Source organism: Amblyomma americanum, chromosome 4 (assembly GCF_052857255.1).
Source record: "Amblyomma americanum isolate KBUSLIRL-KWMA chromosome 4, ASM5285725v1, whole genome shotgun sequence".
Classification (NCBI taxonomy): domain Eukaryota; kingdom Metazoa; phylum Arthropoda; class Arachnida; order Ixodida; family Ixodidae; genus Amblyomma; species Amblyomma americanum.
Genome location: NC_135500.1, coordinates 22,442,957 through 22,454,405, shown reverse-complemented (window position 1 = coordinate 22,454,405; position 11,449 = coordinate 22,442,957). Strand labels below are relative to the sequence as shown.

The window sequence follows — 11,449 nt, the reverse complement described above, 5'->3', positions numbered from 1 at the left end:
ACCTTGATTGTAAGGAAGATAGTGTCCATTGTTTTGAGTCTGCAGCATTTCACAATGCTTCAGGGGTGTCAGTAGCAGATGTCATGGAACTGTTGCAAATTTATTTCAACGCGACCTATACTTAATGACATAATAGTGTGTATTACCAGGAACGCGGTGTCTGGATAGTGTTTTTCATAGCACCCATTCTTAGCGATTTGTTTTTAGCACACTATGAGAGGATAGTAACCACGTATCTACAGGAATTTAAGATTTTTATGTTTTTCCGGCATGTGGACTACTTTTCAATTTTTAAGCCTCTTTAATCAGTGTTTTTCTCTGCTTGAGTTCACTCATGAGCTACAAGTTTACACCTGATTATATTATTTATATTTAATGTTAACATTCTCGATAAAACCCCTTAGTTGCTATTTCCACCCCATGCCTAACAAACCACCACTGTCTTATTGAACTTCCTATACGAAGCCTGCTAAAGGGAAATTGTGAACAAGTGCCTCACCAACGCTATGAAAAAATCGTATTCCCTCTTGAGGCCACTACGATTCAGCGAGGAAGCCAGTCGCTTTTCTTCGGCTGATTATCCCAAGAATAAGTTCCTTTCAGCGGCAAATGGTTTGTTAAAGAAGTGCAGGAATTGCCGTTCCGAGCATTCCAACGACAGAAGAAAGACGGCGGTGATTCTGTACATGCAAGGCGTTTGGCACTGACTCAACTGCGAGGGTTGCCAAACAGCAAATGTACATACGGTTGGTTATCCCTGCCCGAGACAAGTTGTCGAAAATGTTGTAGGATGATGAACCCGTTTCCTAGCAGCTTAAGTGGGTGCATAAGGAAACACCGGAATAAGGTTGTGGAGTGCACAGAAGGGGTGGTATACCGCATTCCATGGACTTGTGGCCATGTATAAATACGGCAGATTGGCAGGTGCCCGTCTTGTCGTCTAGTCTTCACAGCCATGTGTATGACCACCATGAATGCTGCCGCACGACAAGAACGCATTGCACCGTTGAACCTTCCTTCTCACACACACCGATCGCGGCAATTTGTCATGCTTTTGAGGCAGTCGTCAAAAAAACTACGGCGTGTCCTATTCAAACTCGGTGTCAGTTTTTCGAAAACTATTCGAAAAATTTGGAGAAGGGATTCGACTCGTTTCTAAAATTTTGAACTTGCGCTATTTGATTACTTCCTAACATATCATTGCCCGAAATATTAACCAGCCAAACTGGTATAATATGGCTACTAAATAACCTTAAGATTTCTACAAGTTCTGACCAACATGGCTTCAATAATAAGATACTTAAATGCACATCGCACTCCATTAGTTCAATAATAACCACCCTGCTCTCTCAATCATTATCATCTGGTCTCATCCGTCATGACTGGCGTATTGCTAAAATGATGCCCATTTCCAAATCAGGTAATCGTTCAACTCCGATAAATTATCGTCCTATTTCACAAACAAATACTTTCTGCAAACTTCTTGAACACGTCATTCATAGTCAAATTTTTTAGTACCTGGAAAACAACAATCTTATTTTCAAATACCAGCACGGTTTTCGCAAAGGCTTCTCTTGTGACACTCAACTTGCCGGATTCGTTCATTGTTTGCACTCATCCATCGACGCTAGCGGTCAAATTGATGCCATTTTTCTAGATTTTTCAAAAGCATTTGATCTTGTTCCTCATCATACGTTTACACTCAAACTAACTCAGTTGAATATTCACCCCGCTGTTATTGCTTGGATTGCGGACTTTCTCAATGCTAGACTTCAGTTTACCTCCATTAACAACTACAACTCCTCGTATTCTAAAGTCACTTCAGGGGTACCACAAGGGAGCGTTCTTGAGCCCCTCCTCTAATATATATTAATGATTTACCTAACGCTGTGTCTTCTCGACTTAGGCTCTTTGCCGATGACTGCGTAATATACCGTAATATTGTTTCTATCACTGACCAACAATGTTTGCAAACTGACCAGGATGCAGTAACCGCATGGTGCACATCTTGGCTTGTGCCCCTTAATATCTCTAAAACTAAGCTTTTGTCTTTCACTCGCAGTCAGTTCTCGTATTCCAACAGCTTATTTCCTAAACAACGATTCTGTCGAACTACAGCTACTTACAAGTACTTCGGAGTTCACCTGCAATCAGACTTAACATGGCTTAACCACATTAATCTAATTTAGCATCCGCCAAATGCTCCCTCGGCCTACTAAAGCATAACCTGAGACTGGCTACCCCGCAACTGAGAAAAGTCGCGTTCATCACACACATTCTTCCGAAGATTGAATATGCATCAGCCATCTGGGACCCTGATCATGCATATCTCATAGCTAACATCGAGTCTTTGCAGAACCGTGCTGCGCGTTTTATTTTTTCAGACTACTCACATACTATAAGCGTCACTGCCTTAAATAATGCGCCGAATTAGAAGACATCTTACCGCCGTAAACTATCACTACTAGCACTTTTCCTCAAAATGTGTCATCATCCTTCACTTCACCACGATTTTTTCCAATCACCATAAGCCTTCTTTCCGCGGCTCGACCATCCGCATAAAGTTAAACGCATCACGCGTCGTTCTTCTGCATTTTCGAATTCATTCATACCACGCACTACCATAGAGTGGAACAATTTACCGGCGCACATAGCCATTGAATCTAACGCCTCCACATTTCTTACTCTCATCCGCAGCGACGTTGGCATTTGAATTGTTTGTAGTGTTCGAAAGTTTTGAATGTTTACTTTTTCCCATTTTCTGTTTACTGTACTTTTGTGATTACTTCTGTACTTTACATCTCCGTTATGCCTAATCTTTTTCTTTAAACCAATAATTTGCATTATATTGTTTTCATCGCCTGCTTTTTATTTATTCTCTGGTGCTTAATTATTTTTTCTATGTTATACCTCGCCTGTTTATTGTTCCTTTGCGAGTTAATGCTGTTCTTTGATATGTTCTTACACTGCCCCCCCCCCCCCCCCCCCCATGTAATACCCCTGAAGGAAGGGCTTTACGGGTATGCTGAATAAATAAATAAACTACTGAACACATTTTACACGAGTCACAACTTTCGGATAATCGCGCAGCTGTAACCTGTTCCTTTCCCCTCTGCCCAACTCTGCCCTCTGCCGGCAATTCCGCGCTGTTCTAACCGAGTCCGTTGCTCTCTCTAATGCTTTCAGGTAGCCCGGCTGTCTCGTAAGTTCCCTTCCTGTATCCGCGCCATTATGTGCCATTATGGTAAAATTGCTGCGTTACAAAACATGCGGGCAACAGCGCACTGCGCGCTGACAGCCGCCTCGCCACCCTTCGTCACATCGAAAGCATGGCTTGCGCGTTCGTGGGAATTAAGAAATTACTGTTTGGGCAGATATGTTCGCCAAGTTCATGGGTGTGCATATGAAGTGAGGCAAATATTATTAACGATTGCTCAAGATGTACTGTGTCATAAACGTTCGCTGTAAACAGACCAAGTACGTTACTAAACCTCTTCGCGTTAAAAGTTTATGCGGAAGTAAATTCCAGCATAACAAAATACAACTGTTGTGTCGACTTTTGACAAATTCAGTGCCCCGTTTATAAATTTTTGAAATGATGCGGAATAAAGGCGGCGACGTTTGTACAAACAAAATAAGTGGAAGTAGCGTATTGAGGATTGGAAATATCGAAACGGAAAGGCAATTTCAAAAAGAGACGGCAGAACAAATAATGCGGAAATACACCGTTCGATATAAAGCATTTTCTCGGTAATAGTACACTACAAATTTGCATATTTCGAGTGTCCGACGACGTCCTTAGATAACGCGTGCGCAAGGTAGGGTCCAGTAGTCTATGCTACGTATGTTAGAAAAAGTCTTACGTGCTGTGAAAGACGCACCTTCCTAAGAGTATGTGTTACTTGAGCTGTGATTTCGTAGCGCATCATCAATAGACCTGTAAGTTGGGTGTAGGAAGTAGAGTGATATCACCGAAATATAGATTAATGCAACATGTCGGTCACTAAGCCTAATTGCTGCAGGTTTTTCTGGCTTTTCGAACACGCATCTGAACGTAACCACGATACTGACCCTTAACAATGGAATCGCGAATAGCAAGGCCTCATTTTCGTTCGCCACTTGTTTTTTTGCTGTTCAGTGTTTTTCCTTTTCCTGACAGTTTGGAATAAATTTGTCTGTTCCGCTGCCTTTAGTACACGTATACATAAAAAAGGAATGCCGATGCCTCAGTGTCGTGTTAGGCGCAAAGCTTGAAGAACATCAGGGTAGTCGAAAGTGCCCCAATAATTTGTTTAGTATTGATTGCCCTTTTCCCGGTTCGGTTCATGTTCGAATTAAATGTCTCTTCTGCTGCCTTAAGCACAGAAGTATACAAGGAATGCCTCGTTCCTATGCCAGCGTGCTAGGTGGGAATAAATAACTTTTTTTTCTACTGATCACCATTTTTTTTTCGTTTTCCACATATGTTGGAACAAAAAGTGTCTGTTCTGTCGACTTTACTAGAGAAGTGGATAGGGAATGCCGTTGGCTCGACCTGTGCTAACCCAATAGTGAGGTATGCCCCAAGTCTTAACTGATTAGCAGCAAGCGGCTGATCACACAGAGTAAAAAAGGAAGTGTACGTGCTCGACAATTACATAGTAGCACGCCTCCTTGGCCAAATGTTCGCGGACAGAATGGATTAAGTCTGCAGCTCACTGATCACTTTGTCTCATGCCCTCTGCTCTTTTGTTGATCGTCCACGATGTGAAGTGGAAAATTGAGGCATTTTTTCTTAACTTGGGGGAAATTTACTTCTTATAATGTGCAGGCATTCATATATGCGCAGTGGCAGAGGTAGGTTTCATACAGCCGGCCATAGCTTCGTTAGAGATTCTACTCACAAAAGCGCGTACGCCCAGCCGAACATCTTAACAGGCGAGAGCACCGGATGATGCAAGGACGTACAATACGCGTTATACGCGTTAGAGGGTACACGGCAACGCGTAGCCTCTGAGCTTTGCGAAGATCTGCTGCCGACGGCTGGCGAAAATCGGCGCGAATGGCGCATGCGAAAAATGATGGTCGGCTGCTATCTCCGTGCGTGCGCCTGCTTTCGCCCATTCTCGTCGGCTCTCGCCGGCAGTGGTTCACGCAGAACGGCAGCTGCTCGTTGTCGTGTTCCCTTTAAGTACAACGCGTACTGTCAAGCGCCAATCGGCTTGTCCACTCTCGGACTCGCGCCTCGTTTCATCTACTGTATTCGAGCTGTGCGCGTCGAGTGGCTGAGCGGTGCAGAGTGTGCTGCTTTCTCTGCCTTTTCAGAACCAGCGGATCTTTCGTCAGCTGTCTTCTGTGCGTGCTTTTCGTGTTGCTCTTGCTAATGAACGCCATCGTTGTCTACATGTACTTCTACCAACGTGAGTGAACGTCGCGTCTAGGCGCTGTTCGCAGTTCTCCTTGACTGCAGCAGCGAGCATTGGGCATCTGCTTTTTTTTCCCCACAGCCGCTAAACCCAGGCCCAGAGTGCAGACCACGCCTTCACTGAACGTCTCCGAAGGTGAGCGCATAATCTTCCGTGGAACGCAAAGCGAAAGCAACTCCAGAAGCAGACGCCTCCCCTTTTAGGCGAAAATGCGACAACTACAGCTGCACGCGTTCCTTCTCTCGCACATCTAGCAAGGAACAGGGAATGAGGTGCCTTAGTGGAGATCTGGGGAGTAATTTCGACTGCCTCTGGGTCATTAACGCGCACTGAGATCACATAGCACACGGGCGCCTTTTGCGTTTGACCTCCATCGGCGGCCGCGTTTTGATGGAGGCGAAGCGCAGAAAGGCGCCCGTGTGCCGTGAGATGTCAGTGCACGATAAAGATCCCCAGGTGGTCGAAATTATTCCTGAGCAAGGTGTATTTCAAGGCGATCTAGAACTTCTGAACTGGCACTTTATTCCTGCAGCCAGCCAATAAAGTGCTGGCCAATTAGTTTTTACTAATCAATTAGCTTCAGAAAAAGAAAAAATTCTGCAGGCTCGGCGGCGCGAGTCCTAACAGCTCTCAGTTGGTTTCCTTGGGCTAGGACACTTCCGTTTAAAAGGCTCGTTATCTCTACCGGGGGTACCTGGTATATGTCTCCATGCTGTCCATTTGGAAGTTGGTGCTTCATTTTTCTCTTAAGTTGTTCTCGATTCGCACCGTAGCAGCGTGAATACTCGCAGGAGCTGTTTATGCAGCTACGAGAGTTTATCAGACCACTGCGCGCGCAGAAGTAGACATACAGAGCGCAAAGCACGCAATGCACGGCCGGATGATCTTCGTCGCACCTTGTGCATAGTAACAGGGTGAAGTTTGGGTCGCTGTCCAACTCAAAAACAAACTAGAATGACGTTTCGGGTCCCGTACGGGTCCCTTGTTCACAATAAGACTGTCAAAGAAGGCGGGATTATAAAGTCTTCAGGATTGTTCCTAATATTTTGGCGTAGATAAGATGAAGGGAGCCTTGATTCCTGTTCAAGGTGTCTTTCGTCGTCTGCATGACTAATGATTCTAGATGCAGTCTTTTCAAATTATTCCTTTCTGTGGCTACAATCTCCGCCTTGACCCAGGCTGTCTCGTGGCCAGTGGCCTGCACGTGCTCGGCGATAGCGTTCTTTCATGCGCGATGGTTCCTTACGTAGCCTTTATGACCTTCCATTCGTCGCTGGAAATTCCCGGTTTCGCTGATATAGACGGATGTGCAGTCATTGCAAGGAACTTGGTAAACCACCTCAGGAAATTTGGCGCGTGGCAGGGGGTCCTTTACGTTCACAAGTTCGGCACGTAGCTTGCTTGTTGGCACGTGGGCGATGTGCACTCCGTGCTTCCTGAAGATTCGGGAAAGGGTTTCACTGATTCCAGGTACATAAGGAACTGCAGCACGCTTCATGGTTTTAGCGGTTCCATCTCGTTGTCCCCTCGTGCGTTGCAAGTTTTTTGACATATTGTTCACAAGGTTCCTGAGGTAACCATTTCGCTCGAGATCACTTTTTATCACCTTAAGTTCGTTGCTGAAGCTTTCCGGGTCTGCGCAGACATTTCTTGCACGGTTCAGTAGTGACGAGATAACTGATCGCTTGTGAGCCAAGGGGTGGGACGATTCAAAGTCGAGATATCGTCCAGAGTGCGTCGGCTTTCGGAACACGCTAAAACGTAAGCCGCACGCGTCACGCTTGACGCTGATGTCCAAAAACAGGATGCTGTCATTCATTTCCTCTTCCACGATAAAATTAATAGATGGCTCCGTGGCATTGAGATGGTCAAGGAAGCTTTGTAGATTTTGCTTGTTCAGAATGCAAAAACAGTCATAACGCGTACCTCAGGAATACCTCTGGACGTGGCTTGAATGAGTTCAGGGCTTTTCTTTCAATGGCTTCCATTGTAAGGGTGGCAGCCGTCACTGAAATTGACGCTCCCATAGCATTACAGGTACTGCTATGTCATCTCTTGGACCAAGAGAATCGTTTCCGTGTTCCGCCGTTGACTGCATCGCCATCAGTATCTTCGCCCTCGACTTACGAGGTATCCATGGTTTGAACTGGCGCTCAGCCGCCAGAGGATCAGCGCGGTCTGAGTCAATCCTTAGTTCTCGTCGTCAACGCTATGAACCTGGTTAGCGAGCGATATCGGGCAACAACACGTGGCTTGGCGGCTTAACGTAAAGTGCATTCCGGACAACCTCGCTACTCGCTTATTTAGAACATCTGTTAATTCACACGCCCATAATTAAATTATTCTTGAATACTTCACCACATAACTTGAAGGTACGTTTCTAAAATATCTGTGCATTTTCTAGACGCATGCCATCTTCTGGACCATATCGCCGTACATTGCGCGTTGGGGTTTCAGTGGGTGCCGCATGATGACGCCGTCGAAAGAGGACGCATTTTTCGAAGCTCAAGCGAATTCGTCCAAAGCTAAGTGCTTTTTGATATTGCCGTGAATATTTGCAGTGTTTGTTCGTTTTTCAAGTATGCCGCCACACCAATTTATCGCTTTGTTTGCGACTCAAGACGCGACTAGATTTATCTCTATTGCTCGCAGTCAGGAAGAGCTGATTAAACTTTGTTCCGGAATGTTCTAGTAACTTTTTTCACGCTTTATCTCGAAAGTTCTCTATCAGCTTTAATTTGAGCACGGCCGACAGCGGAGGGCATTCTGTTAGGCGACCGCCGAGCACGCTTGTCGCTTTGTCGCTGCCGAGTGATTCAGTCTATTGTGGGCGCAAGTCAGCCCAATAAACAGTTTTCCTTTAGAAGACCTTTTGTCCGTTTTCATCGCTCATTCGACTGCCGTCACCACTACGTGACATCTGGTGGCGGTGCTGGGTGGCCATCCATGTTCCGGACGCCCCCTTGAAGTCGTGACGCCAGCCCTCAGCGCTTCGCACCCGAGGACGAGCCAGCAGCTCAGCGAGCCAGCCGACGTCTCCAGGGAGAGGAGCCTGAGTTCGGGAAACTGCCGGACTGCACCAGACAGCGAAAAAACGCTGCTACGAGCATCGCAACCTCGCCGAAGATGTCGACACCAATCATACTGCACCAGCCGCGGGTGCCGCCAACTTTCAATGGACACCTAGGCGAACACCCCGGAGAATGGTTGGACCATTTTGAGCGCGTGGCGTCATTCAACAAGTGGCATGATGCGGCAAAAATTGGACACGTATTTTTCTCATTGGATGGCTCCGCACGCACGTGGTACTAAAACCACCAGTCGTCCCTTACGACATGGGAGATATTCAAGAGAGAACTATTGCAGGTATTCACCAGTGTCGTGAGGAAAGAAAGAGCCGAACGACTTCTCGAGTCCAGGATCCAGCTTTCGAATGAGCCCGTCCACGGTTACGTCGAAGAGATGAAGCGGCTATTTCGCCGCGCCGAACCCGAGATGACCGAGGAAAAGAAAGTTCAGTTTTTAATGCGCGGCGTAAGAGAACAACTGTTTGGCAGCCTCGTCCGACAGCCGCCAAAAACCGTCGAGGAATTCATGCAAGAAGCCTGCACGATTGAGTAGACCCTCGCCATCCGAGCTCGGCAGTACAATCGCCCTTCCTCTGCCTGTACAATCCGTTCGGACACGACGGCCAACACCAGCGATAACACCAGTGATCCACGAAATCGTCCGAGAGGAGCTACGCCGATTACTGCCGTCCTTCCCACAGCCACAAGCAGCGACTCTGATGGATGTGATACGGGAAGAAGTGCAACAGGCACTTGGCACCCCGACGTCCACAGAACCCCAGGCCATGTCCAACGCCGCTGCAGTAAGGACTCCTCAGTTCCAATGACAACCCCTGCATCCTTTCCGACATGAGCATCTTGTTCCCGAACGCCACCTCTCTGCCCCCGCCCACCCAGCCTACGATCGACGCTCAAGCCCCAGGAAATGCGACGCCTGGAGAACTACCGACAACCGGCCGTTGTGCTTCCATTGCGGTGAGGCCGGTCATATTTTTCGTCACTGCCCGTACCGACGTAACGGTCTTTGAGGATTTGCCGTAACGCCCCACCACCACGCTTCGGACAACGTCGGAAGAAAATCGACGAGTACCTGCTTCGAGAGGAGTACATGCCGAACCGGTTTTCGCGCTCACATCCGCCGTCACCCTCGCGCTTTGCGTCGCCACTCCGCAGCTACGCAGCCGCGGTACGAGGAAGGCCTCCCAGCCCCCGTAGGGGAAACTAAAGACAGCAACCTCTGGAGGTGAGGTTGCTCACGAGCGAAACGCCGAAGATCCTCCACCGACCACGCCCCATGAAGACGCTGCACCCGCGACGCTGCATAAAGAACCTACACTCGCTGCACCGACACCGCATAAAATGACAATCCAGTCCACAACGCAAACTGCCGAGAAAGTCATCGCATACGCTTGCTGTTCCCTTTCCAAGGCCGAGGCTAACTATTCGACAATTGAGAAGGAGTGCCTTGCCATCATCTGGTCTGTCAAAAGTCCGCCCATACCTGTACGGACGACCGTTCAAAGTGGTAAGCGATCACCTCGCGCTGTGCTGGCTTGCCAATTTGAAGGACCCCTCTGGCCGACTCGCTCGATGGAGTTTGCGTCTCCAAGTGTTTGAAGTCACCGTCTTTACAAGTCCGAACGCAAGCACTCTGACGCCGATTACCTCTCACGAGCCCCTGCAGATACACCGCCGCCGGACGATGATGAGGACGCCTTCCTGGGACCTATCAGCCTCAGCTCTTTTGCTCAGCAGCAACGCTCGGACCCCGCCTAAAACGCCTCATCGAGTACCTGGAAGGCAAGGTTTCTTCACCCCCCGCTTCATTCAAGCGAGGACTGTCTTCCTTCTGTGTGCAGAATGAGGTTCTTCTGAAGAACTTTGCAGCGAGCAAAACAGCCTACATCCTTGTTGTACCTGCTTGTCTCCGCGAAGAAGTTCTACACACTTCACACGACGAGCCGGCAGCTGGACATATCGGGTTTACTCGCACCATCCGCCGCATTCAAGACAAGTATTACTGGCCCCGACTCTCTGCCGATGTCGCACATTATGTGAAAACCTGCCTAGATTGCCAGCGACGGAAGACCCCTCCCACACGACCAGCAGGATTTCTGAACTCCATCGAACCTCCCTCAAGGCCCTTTCAGCAGATCGGCATGGACTTGCTTGTCCCTTTTTTATCATCATAGCCACCGACTACCTGACCCGTGTTGGGATTCAGGTAGCAGCATCCCACCGCTGCCACCAGTTGGGATTCAGGTAGCGTGACTGGACCGGAGAAGAGACGAGGACGATCGGAGGGAGAAAACTAGGAAAACTTTATACAAAGACTACATAATGTACAAATAAGGGTAACTGAGAGTGCTTCTCAGTAAAGAGAGCTTCTTAGCAGTCGGGAGTCTCTTCCAGCAAAGTATATCTCTCAAGAGGGGGCTCTCCTTGGTACCAAACCAGCAGCTCGTTAAGTACTCTTCGTATTCCCCAGATCCCTAGCTGGGGAACACAGTTCGAAGAATGACGTCCAATCACATTATGGCACTGATGGTAGCACCAACGGCAGGGTGGTTTCGATGTTCTCTCGCAGCTCGGTCGAGAGAAAGGGAAGAGGAGCCGGTCACGTCGTCCACGCGGCCTCCAGGTGTGCGCGCATGTGTGTCCGGACCGCGCCCATGTAAAACCGGAAGGCGCCTGCGTGACACAGGAATGCGGGCTGTCTCCCAGCAGGGGTTGAAAGATCTTGTACTGATGACCTGAACGCGGAACCTCTGTCGAAGGCGCGGCTCTCGGGCAATTGTTCAACCCCAGTGTGACTGTAGAGGGCAACACTGATCTTATACTTCGTCGTCTTATGACCGGAGTGAACACGTGGGGACGCTATTATCGTCGCTGCACCCGATGTTCCAGCAGCCACGTTTCTTCCAGAGGGCTCATTCACCTTCGCGGTGGTTTTCAGGGAATCCTCCCCATGTCCAA

General features: G+C 48.2%; 1 protein-coding gene across 2 annotated transcripts in view; it reads left to right on the top strand.

Moving 5' to 3' along the window:
* The window catches only part of LOC144130047 (uncharacterized), an 836,651-nt gene that overhangs the window by 258,423 nt on the left and 566,779 nt on the right, over nucleotides 1–11,449 (top strand). For both annotated transcript variants that reach the window (XM_077664079.1, XM_077664078.1), the window contains exons 4-6: nucleotides 3,187–3,202; nucleotides 5,305–5,399; nucleotides 5,487–5,540. In XM_077664079.1, the coding sequence (XP_077520205.1) occupies nucleotides 3,187–3,202; nucleotides 5,305–5,399; nucleotides 5,487–5,540 (165 nt within the window). The remainder of the gene's footprint in view (nucleotides 1–3,186; nucleotides 3,203–5,304; nucleotides 5,400–5,486; nucleotides 5,541–11,449) is intronic.